Genomic DNA, 15,804 nt, shown 5'->3' on the forward strand with positions numbered 1-15,804 from the left:
CTGGTCTACTTTTCCTCTCTACAGGTTTTGATAAATCTTTGTTTTTCAAAAAGACACACATAAATAACTGCAATGTCAATAGTTCCAGGCATTTCACATTCATTTGTGCAGAAAGTGTCTATTTTGAAATTTCACTTAAACTGACTGTAGAGCTGGGCGGTATGACCAAAAATGTGTATCACAGTATTTTTGTAACTTATCGCGGTTCCACGGTATATAACAGTATTCCCCACCCCCCCAAAAAATCATGTGACCCGCGAGCGCTGTTCTGCTTCTCCACCCCCCCCCCCTCAATTAATTATCAGCCCCCATCGGGGAACTAATCACATGTCACCCACAAGCGCTGCCTTCCTCGTCCTCCTGTTAGTTGCGGTCCGCCGGCGCTGGAACTCTGTACTGTACGCTGTATCCCTATGCCTGGGCTGCAAAAGATAAACGAAATAAACTTTAACACACCTTCCCCTGTTGGTCTGGTACCGGCCTCACCTACTTCCTGGGGACTGGGACGTCGGAGAGCTGTCAGCCTATCACCAGCCACAGCGATTTTCCGCCTTGGCTGGTGATAGGTTGAGCGCACTGTCATGTAAGAAGCCGGCTTAGGCGAAGTTTGCTACATACACACAATCACACACTTAACTCTGCTGCATACACACACACTCAGCTCTGCTACATACACATAATCAATTCTGCTACATATAAACACTCACAGACTTAGCTCTGCTACATACACACACTAAGCACTGCTACATACAGGCATAACACACTCAACTCTGCTGCATACACACACACGGCTCTGCTACATACATACACACTCAACTCTGCTACATACACACAGTCACACACTCAGCTCTGCTACATACACATGCTCTGCTACATACACATACTCAGCTCTGCTACATATACACACACACTCAACTCTGCTGCATACACACAATCACACACTCAGCTCTGCTACATACACGCACTCAGCTCTGCTACATACACACACTCAACTCTGCTACATACACACATTCACACACTCAGCTCTGCTGTATACACACACTCGGCTCTGCTACATACACACATACACTCAACTCTTCTACATACATATACACACTAACACACACTACTCTGCTACATACACACACTCACACACTCAACTCTGCTACATACACACAATCACACATAAACATAGACCGAACAGCCATACCTCCTTCTCCCTCCCTGCACAAACAGTGGTATATTACATGCAATCATCCGCACTCATCAAGAACAGCAGGGGCAGCCTGTGTGAGGTGATAGCTTTGGAAAACTTCGGGGAGCGGAAGGGAGGAGCGGTCCGACTTTTGCATGGGTTTGAAAAATCCTCCTCACATCGGCTTCTTACATGACAGTGCGCTCAACCTATCACCGGCCGAGGCAGAACATCGCTGCGGCTGTCGATAGGCTGACGGCTCTCCGACGTTCCCGTCCCCAGGAAGCAGGTGAGGCCGGTACCGGACCAACGGGGGGAAGGTGAGTTTAAAGTTTTTATTTTGCTTATCTTATGCAGCCCGGGCATAGGGATACAGCGTACACAGGACAAGGAGGGCAGCGCTTACAGGTGACATGTGATTAGTTCCCCGATGGAGACAGTGCAGCGCTGGGCTGATAATTATTTGGGGTGGGGGGGGGGAGAAGCAGCACTCATGGGTCACATATGATTAGTTCCCTGATGTGAGGACAGCGCAGCGCTGGGTAGATAATTCATTCATTCCCGAGGGGGCCCAACCGGTATTGCGGTATGGAAAAAATTCATATCGTACAGGACAAAAATTTCGGTATTCAGTATGAACTGGTATACCGTCCAGTACTAACTGACTGCACACAATTTTTGCACCAAATTACAGCCAAAATAATGTCAGGAAGGCTATGATAAATTTTCCCCTTTCTCTTGAGTCTTGTATTGGCAGACAGATTGTATAAAGTGGATTTACTATTTTAAAGCTTTATAATGTATACATTTTTGACTCCCTGCTTGTTTCTCTCTATAGGATTCATTTGACGTCGACCACTTTGTTTCAGAATGTAGAAAGCGTGTGCAGCTGGAAGATCTACGAGATGATCTTGAGATTTATTACCGCCTCCTCAAAACAGCTATGGTTGAGCTCATAAACAAGGACTATGCCGATTTTGTAAACCTCTCTACGAATTTGGTACAATTAATTTTATGTATTCTAATACAGGTTATGTTAATTGCTCTTCAATCACTTTCTATGTTCTTCTGTTAACCAGTTACCTTAAGGATGCATGTCATACCTGTATTCCTGATCCCGGTGTTTAAAGCAAGCACACAAGCTCAGCGTGCTTCATACGCGGTGGGTCCTGACTGCTATCAGCTGCCAGAACCCCCCCCCAGGGTTAATGCCAGACATTGCCAATCAGGTCGATGCCTGGCATTAACCCTTTAGATCAAAGTTGATCGCTGCGTCTGAAGTGTAAAAAAAATTAAAAATAAATAAATGTGAAATCGTGATTTCCTGATCTGCTGAGAGGATTGCGGGAGGGCTCTTACCGGCCTCCTAGCCATCCGATCGGTGCTCTGATGTCCCCAGCCAGACTAAAGCTCACCATTGTACAGTGTATACAATTGATGGTGGTATAGACTAAAAAATAAAAAAATTTGTAAAAAGTGTAATAAATGTGAAAAAGCCCCTCCCCTAATAAAAGTTTGAATCAACCCACATTTACCATTATAAAACACCTTGATGATACAGCCAATTTTATTTTTGCATTTTCATTTTTACCTCCCCGCCTTCTCAAAAAAACACTTTTATATTTTCATCCACAGACCCATTGTTTTTTGTGCGACCAATTGTCCTTTGTAATGACATAACTAATTTTACCATAAAATGTATGGCGCAACCAAAAAATATTATTTGTGTGGGGAAATTAAAAAGTAAACTGCAATTTAGCAAATTTTGAAAGATTTCCTTTTCACGCTGTACACTTAATGTAAAAGTGACATGTTTTCTTTATTCTGTGGGTCAATACGATAAAAATTATATCCATGATTACATTATTTTCTATTGTACGGCTTTAAAAAAAAATCTCAAACTTTTTAAACAAAATTAGTATGTTTAAAATCACTCTATTTTGACCACCTATAACTTGTTCTGTACTTTTTATCGGTACCACTTTTATATGTAACATTTTTATCACTTTTTATCTTTTATGGATTGTGATGTCACGAAAACACTGCAATTTTGGACTTAAAAAAAAGGGGCCATTAAAATTTTTATTGGGGAGGGGCTTTTTCACATTTTTTATTTTTACACTTTTTATGTCGGGGACTATTATTAGCAATGATTAGATTACATATACTGAACAGTGCTATGCATAGGCATAGCTCTAATCAGTATTATTGGCGATCTCCTCCTCTGGTCTGCTCGATCTCAGACCAGAGGAGAAGACCCCGGGATGACGGCCTGGAGCAGGTAAGGGGATCTCAGGCCGCCATATTGGATGATCGGATCTCTGCGGTGCCTCGGGCGACCCAGTCATCCATTTAAACACCCCCATTGCCGCAGATGCTGTGAACAGTCGGAACCTGCCTTGCATGATGCGCGTCCGGTGCCGTTTATGTCCTGTGTCGTTAACCCCTTAAGTACTACGGGCGTATGGGTACGCCCTGGCGTCCTGCTACTTAAGGACCAAGGGCATACCTGTACGCCCGTGGGAATATCCGTCTCCGCCGCGCAGGGACCGGACCCGGATGTCTGCTGAGTTCTATCAGCAGGCATCCTGTGCCAATGCCCAGGGGGGTCCTGAGACCCCGCCATGTCAGCAATCGCTGCAAATCGCCAGTGAATTCACCCCGGTGATTTGTGGTGATTCCGGGTCATACGGGTCTCCAGTGACCCGAAAAATATGGGGGTTTGGGGTTGTCCAAGACACCCATGATACCCCTGATGGGATAGGAGTGAGGTGGCAGGAGTGCCACCCCTCCTATCCCTGCTATTGGTCGGTCAGAAGCGACCAACCAATAGCAGATCGGGGGTGGGGGGTTAAAGTTCAGTTCCCCCGTTCTGCCCATCCACAGTAGTCTTGGCAGAACGGCGGAACCGGCAACAGGCGGCAGAGGACGCCGATGCGGCTCCCTGGTGTGGCGATCCTACAGGTGAGTAGTTGCCTAGCAACATCTGGAGGGCTACAGTTTTGAGACTGCTGTTTGCTGTTTAGGCATGCTGGGAGTTGTAGTTTTGCAACATCTGTGGGGCCACAGTTTGGAGATCACTGTGCAGTGGTCTCTAAACTGTGGCCCTTCAGATCTTGCAAAACTACAACTCCAAGCATGCCTAAACAGCAAACAGCTGTCTCGGCATGCTGGTAGTTGTAGTTGTGTACCTCCAGCTGTTGCATAACTACATCTCCCAGCATGCCCTTTGGTGATCAGTACATGCTGGGAGTTGTAGTTTTGCAACAGCTGGAGGCACACTTGTTGGAAAATACTGAGGTAACAGAACCTAACTGAAGGCTTTTCAACCAGTGTGCCTCCAGCTGTTGCAAAAGTACCGCTCCTAGCATGCACGGTCTGTCAGTGCATGCTGGGAGTTGTAGTTTTGCAATAGCTGGAGGTTTGCCCCCCACATGTGAATGTACAGGGTACATTCACATGGGTGGGTTTACAGTTCGTTTCCTGCTTCAAGTTTGAGCTGCGGCAAATTTCCCTGCACAGCGCAAACTTCTAGTGGGAAACTCGCCATAAACCCCTGCCAGTGCGGATGTACCCTAAAAACACTACACTAACACAAAATAAAGGGTAAAACACTACATATACACACCCTTACACTGTCTCCCCCCAATTAAAATGAAAACGTATCGTACGGCAGTGCTTCCAAAACAGAGCCTCCAGCCACTGACTGTCCAGGTATGCTGGCAGTTTAGCAACAGCTGGAGGCACCCTGTTTGGGAATCACTGGCGTAGAATACCCCTATGTCCACCCCTATGCAATCCCTAATTTTGTCCTCAAATGCGCATGGCGCTCTCTCACTTGGGAGCCCTGTCGTATTTCAAGGAAACCATTTAGGGCCACATATGGGGTATTTCCGTACTAGGGAGAAATTGCACTACAAAATTTGGGGGGCTTTTTCTCCTTTTACCCTTTATTAAAAAGAAAGGTTGGGGTCTACACCAGCCTGTTAGTGTAAAAAAAAAAAAAAAATAGTTTTTACACTAACATGCTGGTGTTTCCCCATACTTTTTATTTTCACAAGAGGTAAAAAGACCTCCAAAATTTGTAACGCAATTTCCCCTGAGTATGGAAATACCCCATATGTGGGCGTAAAATGTTCTGCGGATGCACAACAAGGCTCAGGAATTAGAGCGCACTATGTACATTTGAGGGCTAAATTGGTGATTTGCACAGGGATGGCTGATTTTACAGCGGTTCTGACAAAAACGCAAAAAAAATAAATTCCCAAGTGGGACCCCATTTTGGAAACTACACCCCTCACGGAACGTAACAGGGGGGGGGGTATAGTGAGCCTTAACACCCCACACATGTTTGACGAATTTTCGTTAACGTTGGATGGGAAAATGAAAAATGCTGGTGTTACCCTAAATTTCATTTTCACAGGGGAAAATAGGAAAAAAAGCCCCCCCAAAATTTGTAACCCCATTTCTTCTGAGTAAGAACATACCCCATATGTGGATGTAAAGTTCTCTGCGAGTGCACTACAATGCTCAGAAGAGAAGGAGTGACATTGGGCTTTTGGAGACAACATTTTTCCGGAATTGAAGGCCACGTGTGATTACAAAGCCCCCATAGTGCCAGAACAATGGACCCTTCCCCCCCCCCCCCCCCCCCCCCACACACACACACACGTGACTCCATTTTGGAAGCTACACCCCTCACGTAATATAATAATGGGTGCAGTGAGCATTTTCGCCCCACAGGTGTCTGATGGATTTTTCCACTGTTCCAAAGATCTGTCAGACACCTGTGGGGCGTAAATGCTCAGTGGGGTGTAGCTTAGTGACGTCACCGCTGCTGTTCTCTAGCAGCGGGACACAGCAGGGAGAAGCAGCGGCTTGGGGCATGGGTGGAGCTTAGCGACATCACTAAGCTCCGCCTGTCCCCCAAGCCGGGCCCGGAGCTGAAGCTAACGGAGAAGATTACCAGAGATCTCCCGCCATGGAACGGCGCAAGGTATAATCCATTTGGCCTAAAATGATGCCCTGAAAGCCAAATGGCGCTCCTCTCCTTCTGGGTCCTATAACGCGGCCAAAGAACCAAATATGGCCTAAGCGGAGGGATTTCCTAACATGGGCTGAGCAGCTCAATAAAATATAGGATGCCTTTCTTCCAATATCAGAAGCAATGTGCAAAAATATGTCCCACAAATGATTCATTTGTGAAAAAAAGCAAATTTTGAATTTTTAACACTGATTTGGAATAATTCCTGCCAAAACACTATGGTGTTAAAATACTCACTGTACCCACCAGTGAATACCTTGAGGGGTCTAGTTTTTAAAATGGGGGTTATTGGGGGGGGGGGGGATGGTTCCTGTGTTCTACCACCTTCAAGTTTCTGCAAACCTTGCATAGCACATAAAAAATTAACTTTTCAAATTTTCCATTTTTTTTTACTTTTATGTAAAATTGTTAGTCTTCTAATTCATTAAAAATGTTAATTAAACACAAAAGAAATGCTTTTAAAATAAAGTTGACATCTGAAAGTATTTGTTTCATAAACAGAAAGCATAAATATTTGCAACCTATTAGTGTTAAAATAGCAAAAAATATATATATTTTTTAAATGATTTCATGATTTTTTTGCATTGTAAAAAAAAAAATACAAATATCGGTAGAGATGAGCGAACTTACAGTAAATTCGATTCGTCACGAACTTCTCGGCTCGGCAGTTGATGACTCTTCCTGCATAAATTAGCTCAGCTTTCAGGTGCTCCGGTGGGCTGGAAAAGGTGGATACAGTCCTAGGATACTCTTTCCTAGGAATGTATCCACCTTTTCCAGCCCACTGGAGCACCTGAAGGCTGAACTAATATACGCAGGATAAGGCATCAACTGCCGAGCCGAGAAGTTCGTGACAAATCGAATTTACTGTAAGTTCGCTCATCTCTAGATATCGGCTTACTTTCACTATGTACATGAAAGACAACATGTGACAAAATACAATGTCAGAATTATCGTGATTGGCAAAAAATTACCAGAGTTATTTTGTAATAAAGTCAGACATCCCCGATTTGAAAAAACAGGCCTGGTCTTTCAGGGACGTACAGGTTTACTTGTATTGGCCCTTAACCTCCTGAGCGGTAATCCCGAGTGTGACTCGGGGTTAATTTTCCCTGCTAGGATCGGTAACCCCGAGTCACGCTCGGGGTAGAATTACAGACTTCCCGGCCGGGCTGCACGATATATCGCAAAAGCAATGCGATATAGCGATGCGGCCCCTGGGAAAACATGCGATTATCTGCTCTGGTCGGCTCCCGTTGCAGGGGCCGGCCAGAGCAGGTAAAGAAAAATACTAAAAGTCAGTGTTTCCCCACCAGGGGGCCTCCAGCTGTTGCAAAACTACAACTCTCAGCATGCCCGAACAGCCAAAGGCAAAAAGTAAAAGGAAAAAGTAGTAAAATAAAAAACCTTTTGCTCACCTAGTCCCGGTCCCTGAAGATGTCGTTCCCCTCCGTGCACTCTGGTCCCTGCTCTATTCATCTTACAGGACCTTTGACTTTTCAGCCAATCACAGGCCGCAGTGGTGTAAAGCCTGTGATTGGCTGAAGGGGAAAGGGCTTGTTCTGCAGCAAATACACTAGGTTTGAAATCTGCCCGGCAAACCTAGTGTATACTGCTGCAGAACAAGGTGACAAGGGGGGGATAGGAAGAATGTGACAAAGGGGGGAATGTGACAGAGGGGGGAATGTGACATGAAGGGGGGGGGGAATGTGACATGAAGGGGGGATGTGACAAGGGGGGAAGAATGTGACGGGGGGATGTGACAAGGGAGAGGGGGAATGTGACAAGGGAGGGGGAATGTGATGGGGGAGATGTGAAATGGGCAGGGGGGAGATGTGAGATTCAGTGCAAAAAATTGTACCGCTTTTGGTACAAATTTCCAGAAAGAATCATACCGCCAGGGAGGTTAAGGGGTTAAACCATATTTTGAGTTGAATGCAGCATATAGCATTGGATTTCAAAATATGCTTCAGTGGATTGATGCTCAAGGAAGACCTTAATGGTCTATTCACACGTACAGTATTTGATGCACAGGATTTGAGGCGGTGTTCAGTCATTTAGTTTACATTGAAATCTGCATCATAAAATCCTGTGCATCAAATCTGCGCATAATACCTCACGTGCGAATACACCCCCAATCTCCGAAGTATATTAGTTGAGAAAATTGCTATCTGTTCTAATACCAGACATGTTTCTGTCTAACACTTAGTGAATGTACTTTAGTCAGGTCTAAAAAGGCCCAAGTAGTACAAAAGATGAGGTTCTAGGACATGATGGCGAACCTATGTCACGCATGCCACAGGTGGCATGCCGAGCCCCCTCTGTGGGCACGCTGCCATAGTTCACTATGGATGCCTTTTGATGTGCTCCGCCGGTGTTAAGTGGAAACTTGCGACCCGTGCAGATTTGCGACCGCAGAGCAGAGGACGCAGGTCTGCACTGGAGAAAAAAGCCACGCCCCCCTCATCTTCCCCTCCCGGAGGACGCAGGTCTGCATGGGAGAAAGAAGGCAGAGCAGGGGAGAGAGGACGTGCACGGCTCCTCATCTCCCCTATCTAATGATTTCTATGTGTGAAGGGGGACATACTGCACGGGCTGGGGATAAGGGGAGGGGGACATCACAGACTGGGGATGATTTCTGTATGTGAAGGGGAAAACACTGCACGGGCTATGGATAAGGGGGGGGGGATGGGACATCACAGACTGGGACTGCTTTCAGAGGACGCAGGTCTGCACATACTCCCACACACAGAAACCCTCACACACACACAGCACCTCACACTGAGCACCCCCACACACAGCACCTCATACAATTTCAGTCTGGTATGTAATCATATCACAAGTTGAGTATCCTTTTGTGTATTTGGTTCAGCTGGACGATCGGAAACCTGAAGAAAATTGCAGGTCTATTGCAAAGCTGCACCAAAACCGGATGTAATTCTGATGTAAACAAACTGTGCCAAAGCAGCATGTAGGATGCCTGCAAACTGAGGGTGGATAGGTGGGAATAAGTGCTTATTAAGGTGATGCACCACCAATCACCAGTGTGTTTTCTTTACTAGAATTGATGTTTTTTTCAATAAAAATTTTTTTGGGGGGATCATTGAACTCTGTTGTGTTCTTCTTTTAAAACAAAAGATGTTAATTGGTTATGGCAACTGTATGAGTTGTTTCTAAACCTCAGTATTCTGATTTAATTGCTGTGCAGATTTAATTGGCGTGCATTACGGTTTTGGCACTCGGGCTCAAAAAGGTTCGCCATCACTGTTCTAGGATAACACCAATTGTGTCGGATCAAATCGAAACCTTCTCATGCAAAGCCATCTGTTTTTTTTTTTTTTCTGTTTTTTTTATCATGTAAGATCAACATTGTTAGTTAAAATCCATTAATATGGAAACATAAGTAAGCATAATGCATTGTCAAGTCTACCAAGATCAAATTATAGACCCGGTGCAAAGGAAACTCAATGTTCCATTTGTGCATTTCTGAAAGTCATCAGTAAAAACTAGCCACTAGGGCATAAAACTAACTTTATATCTTGGGAAACATTATCTTAGAGATGCCCTAGTGTAGGACCTTTTCAAAATCTAGTCCTGTGGATAAAAAAAAGTGTTGTCCTGTTTTGTTATGAATCCTCATTAGTTATAAGTAAAAAGGGAAATTCAGAAATCCTAGTTGTTTCCTTATCTAGTGATTGGATATAAAATCAATGTACGGTGCATCTTGCATGAATAACACCTTAGGTGCCCTTCCTGATTCACACCAAAAAAATAGTGTATTGATACCTCATCAGGGGTGTGGGAATTTAATAAAAACTACTTGTCCACGGGACTAAAACTGAGCAAAATCTACTTGTCCATCATGACAATCCAATTGTCCCGGCCAATTTTCACTTTTACTCTCGTTTTTTCCTCCTCGCCCTATAATAGCCATAACTACCTACTATAATGATACCTTTTAATTTTTCAATAACATATTCTCCGAAACAAAAAATGTGTAAAATAAATATAAATATATATACACACATACAGTGGTCCCTCAACATACGATGGTAATTTGTTCCAAACGACCCATCGTTTGTCGAATCCATCGTATGTTGAATGATCCGTGCAATGTAAAGTATAGGAAGTTATACTCTCCTGTCCCCGCCGCTCCGGACCGCGTCCTCACCGCTCCCGATGCTGTCCCAGGGGCTCCCGATGCTGTCCCGTTGCTCCGGCGTCTTCTTCGGGATCATCCGGCTTCTTCCGCATCTTCTGCAGGGTCCGGGCCTCGCTTTCTGGTGACGTTATTACGCTGCTGCGCCGGCACGGCGTGCGTAGTGACGTAATAACGACGCCGGAAAGCGAGGCCCGGACCCTGGAGAAGATGCGGAAGACGCCAAAGGATCCCGAAGTGGACCTGGAGCAGCGGAAATAGGTAAGCGAACCTGTCCGGGATGCTTAAACTGCTATCCGACAGCAGCTTAAGCATTTTGCGCTGTCGGATAGCAGTTAATGCGATGGCCCCGACATATAAAAGCATCGTATGTCGATGAGGCCATCGTATGTCGATTTCATCATATGTCGGGGCTAGAGATGAGCGAACTTGCAGTAAATTCGATTCGTCACGAACTTCTCGGCTCTGCAGTTGATGACTTTTCCTGCATAAATTAATTCAGCTTTCAGGTGCTCCGGTAGGCTGGAAAAGGTGGATACAGTCCCAGGAGACTCTTTCCTAGGAATGTATCCACCTTTTCCTGCCCACCGGAGCACCTGAAGGCTGAACTAATTTACGCAGGAAAAGTCATCAACTGCCGAGCCGAGAAGTTCGTGACGAATCGAATTTACTGTAAGTTCGCTCATCTCTAGTCAGGGCCATCATAGGTCGGGGGGGTTACTGTGTGTGTGTGTGTGTTTTCTATTCTACACCATTTACCTTGTGGTGGAGCTAACAGGTTGTTGTTTTGATACTTTAGGCCGGCCTGATTACAGAAATACCAGATTTGTATATTTGTCATGTTTTACTAATTAAAAAAAAGTTCTGAACTTTTTTTCCAATTTTTTTATTGCCATTTTTGACCCATGTAACTTAAAAGAAAAAAAAAAAAAAATTCTGCATACCAGGCTGTTAGAGGGCACATTTTTTGCACCATAATCTTCTTTTTGTATCGGTACCATTTTGGTATTGATCTGACTTTTTAACTTTTTTATTTTTTTTTTGGGGAGGGGGATATTTTAAAAATTGCAATTCTGTGTTTTTTTTTTTTTTTTTTTTTTTTTTTACATTTGTCATTTACCGCACGGGATACATAATGTTATATTTTAATAGTTTGTATAATTTCGCATGCAGCAATAATAAATATGTTTATTTTTATGTTTACATGTTTTTATATAGGAAAAGGGGGTGATTTCAACTTCTAACATGGAAGGGTTTAATGTGTGTCTTTTAAACTTTGATTAACCCCTTCATGACCCAGACCATTTTCACCTTCAGGACCTGGGCATTTTTTGAAAATCTGACCACTGTCACTTTAAACATTATAACTCTGGAATGCTTTTACTTATCATTCTGATTCCATGTGACCCCATTTTGGAAACTACACCCCTCATGGAATTTAATAAGGGCACCCCACTGGCGTTTGACAGATATTTGAAACAGTGGACTGTGCAAATGAAAAATGTTGTTTTTCATTTTCACAGACCACTGTTCCAAAAAATCTGTCATACGCCAGTGGGGTGTAAATTCTCACTGCACCCCTTATTACATTCCGTGAGGGGTGTAGTTTCCAAAATGGGGTCACAGATGGATATTGTTTTGCGTTTGTCAGAACTGCTGTAACAATCAGCCACCCCTGTGCAAATCACCTCAAATGTACATGGTGCACTCTCCCTTCTGGGCCTTGTTGTGCGCCCCCAGAACACTTTGCGCCCACATATGGGGTATCTCCGTACTCGGGAGAAATTGCATTACAAATTTAGAGGGTCTTTTTTCCCTTTTACCTCTTGTGAAAATGACAACACCAGCATGTCAGTGTAAAAAATTTATTTTTTTACACTAACATGCTGGTGTAGACCCCAACTTCACCTTTTCATAAGGGGTTAAAGAAGAAAATACCCCCCAAAATTTGTAAGGCAATTTCTCCCAAGTACGGCGATACCCCATATGTGTCCCAAAACTGTTGCCCTGAAATATGACAGGGCTCCAAATTGAGAGAGCGCCATGCGCATTTGAGACCTAAATTAGGGATTTGCATAGGGGTATTCTATGCCAATGATTCCCAAACAGGGTGCCTCCAGCTGTTGCAAAACTCCCAGCATGCCTGGACAGTCAATGGCTGTCCGGCAATACTGGGAGTTGTTGTTTTGCAACAGCTGGAGGCTCCGTTTTGGAAACAGTAGCGTACCAGACGTTTTTCATTTTTTGGGGGGAGAGGGGCTGTGTAGGGGTATATGTATATGTAGTGTTTTTTACTTTTTATTTTAGGTTAGTGTAAGTGTAGTGTAGTGTTTTTAGGGTACAGTCATATGAGCAGAGGTTCACAGCAAGTTTGCCGCTGGGAGTTTGAGCTGCAGTGCAAAATTTGCGCCATCTCAAACTTGCAGCACTCACTGTAAACCTCCGCCCATGTGAGTGTACCCTGTACATTCACATTGGGGGGAGGGGGCAAACATTCAGCTGTTGCATACTCCGAGCATGCCCTTTGGCTGTCCGTGCATGCTGGGAGTTGTAGTTTTGCAACAGCTGGAGGCACACTGGTTTGGAAACACTTAGTTAAGTAATAAACTTTCAAGTGTTTTGCAACCAAACTTAGTGTTTCCAAACCAGTGAGCCTCCAGCTGTTGCAAAACTACAACTCCCAGCATGAATGGTCTGTCAGTGCATGCTGGGAGTTATAGTTTTGCAACAATTGCAACAGCTGGAGGCACTGAGGTAGGAAACGGACAATTTTTCCCAACTAGTGTGCCTCCAGTTGTTGCAAAACTACAACTCCCAGCATGCCCAGACTGCCCAGGCATGCAGGAAGTTGTAGTTTGGCAATATCTGAAGGATCAGATGTTGCCGAACTACAACTCCCAGCATGCTTGGGCAGTCTGGGAGTTGTAGTTTTGCAATATCTGGAGGTCCACAGTTTGGAGACCACTGTATAATGGTCTCCAATCTGTGCTCTTCCAGATGTTAGAGAACTACAACTCCCAGCATGCCTGGACATGCTGAGATTTGTAGTTTTGCAACATCTGGAAGAGCACAGATTGGAGACCATTATACAGTGGTCTCCAAACTGTGGACCTCCAGATGTTGCAAAACTACAACTCCCAGCATGCCCAGAAAGCCAGAGGCTGTCTGGGCATGCTGGGAGTTGCAGTTTTGAAACTCCCAGAGGCAGCAGTGAGATCACTTTACGGCGAACACTTTAGTGAGAACACTTACGGAGAACACTTTAGTGCTGCCGGAAACTCACCGCCGGGACTGCCTGGAGGACGCCGCTCGCGCCGGGACCGCTCGGGACACCGCATGGCCTGGTAAGTGACGCCGGGGGACGGGTCAGGGACACTTAGCAGAGCGGTGATCGGGACTCACACACCGCGCTGCTATCAGCTAGTCAGATTTGACTAGCTGATAGCAGCGATCGCTGGGGGGGGGTGGGGGATGAAACCCCCTGTGGTCGCATGGTAAGATGGCTGGCTATCAGTGATAGCCACCATCTTACCGGGAACTGCGGGATGCCGCGAGTAGCGGCAAAAATGTTCATGACGTACCTGTATGTCATGGATCGGGAACACCTTGCCACTCATGACGTACAGGTATGTCATAGGTCGGGAAGGGGTTAAAACCTTTTTTTTTTTTTTACACTTTATTAGACTTTTAGGAGGAATCATTAGATTCCTCATACAGATCAAATCAGAGTTCTTTTGACCTCTATTGATCTGTGTGCTCTGTGATCCATTGATAGAGCCTAGTCCAGCCAGGCTCTATCAATGAAAGAGCCACGGACACCAGGGAAGCAGAGGTAAGCCCTCCGGCTAATACAATAGTGGATCTTCCCCTCCACCCCCCCCCCCCCCCCCCCATGATCGCGCTGCGGGTGGGGCGATCTAGCCCACCAGGAAGCATTCACATGTCCCTTTAGACACCACTGTCAGCTTTGACAGCGGCGATCTAAAGGGTTAATAGCCAGCCGCGGCGATCACCGCATGCTGGCTATTAGGCGGCCCCCAGCTACTGAGTACAGCCACGCCATGCTTGCCCGAAGTTGGGCTAATGGCCGAAAAAATTCACCTGCCCAGCGCCCCGGAACTGCATGTCCCAGGAGTCGGGCGATAGTAATTCAACATCCCTGCTCATTTAATAATCTGGTTAGGTTAATAAGACTATAGTTTGGGTCTTTGGGAATTCCGCGGGAATTACGCAGTGTGAACATATCCTGAGGTGCAGGGTCTTTCTCATAGAGGTATGTGGTCTGCCCCACAGGCTGCCATCACATTATTAGAGGTGTTGAGTCTCTCTTAGATGTGTGGCATCTAAATAGCATGCTGCAGTCCCATATTTTTGGTCACCATGAGCCCTCTGACAGGCTGACTTACTGTTTACATTGGGACATAGGACTATTATGTCTTTTCTGTCACATTCTTCTGTAGTCCATAAAGAGAGTATATACCTTCTCTAATATCATTTATAATTTGTTTTCTGGGAAATAAATTGGGGGGGGGGGGAGAAAGTTATCGTTATGGGGTTAGAGGGGAGAGGGCTTCCCAGATCTATTCAGGACAAAATGTTTGGCGGTTTAAGACTGAAAATGGAAAGAGTATTCCCAATTCACTAATGTGCCAGAAATATGGCAGAATTTAGAATATTTGATACAGTCCTAACCTAGGTATCTGAGGAAATGGATTTAGGGATAATCATTTCCAATGACTTAAAGGTAGGTAAACAATGTAATAGAGCAGCAGGAAATGCTAGCAGAATGCTTGGGTGTATAGGGAGAGGGCTAGGAGTGGAAAGGGCTCATGCCGTTGTACAAAGCACTGGTGAGATCTCACTTGAAGCATTGTGCCCAGAACTGGAGACTGTATCTCCAGAAAGATAGCTCTTCTCTCAACACTGTCCAATAAATCTATTAAACTAGTACATGCATTGCCACCATATAGAAAAGCATCATTCCATATAAACTCTGAGGCTTTAATTTGTATCGCCTTCTGAGTATACAAATGGATTGCAGATACCACTGATCAGTGCTATGCCAATGCATAGCACTACACAGTAATAGCAATCAATAGATTGCTATAAATAGCCCCCTGTGAAGACTTAAAAAATAAAAAATAAAGTAATAAAAAATTAAATCAACCCTGTGTGGTGTAAACTTAAAAAAAAGTCCAATATTGAAATTTTTTATCACTAAAAAATTGAATAAAAAATGAGCCTCTATACAGAAAAATAAGAAGGATCAAAAGGGGACAATTTTAAACGTACTTATTTTTTTTAACAAAATAAGTTTGACTTCTACTAAACGCAGTACAATAATATAAAAACACGTAAACATAGGTATCCATTTAAGCCAAGAGAACATCTTAATTTCCCCATAAAGTGCCCTGTGTAAAAACAAAA

At 44.6% G+C, this 15,804-nt stretch overlaps 1 protein-coding gene across 1 annotated transcript in view; it reads left to right on the top strand.

The window, feature by feature from the left end:
• Positions 1–15,804, top strand: part of COG2 (component of oligomeric golgi complex 2) — a 273,237-nt gene that overhangs the window by 7,016 nt on the left and 250,417 nt on the right. Inside the window, exon 2 of the mRNA XM_056566965.1 lies at positions 2,013–2,174. Within this exon, the coding sequence (XP_056422940.1) occupies positions 2,013–2,174 (162 nt within the window). The remainder of the gene's footprint in view (positions 1–2,012; positions 2,175–15,804) is intronic.

The sequence above is a fragment of the Hyla sarda genome, chromosome 3 (assembly GCF_029499605.1).
Source record: "Hyla sarda isolate aHylSar1 chromosome 3, aHylSar1.hap1, whole genome shotgun sequence".
NCBI classification, from domain to species: domain Eukaryota; kingdom Metazoa; phylum Chordata; class Amphibia; order Anura; family Hylidae; genus Hyla; species Hyla sarda.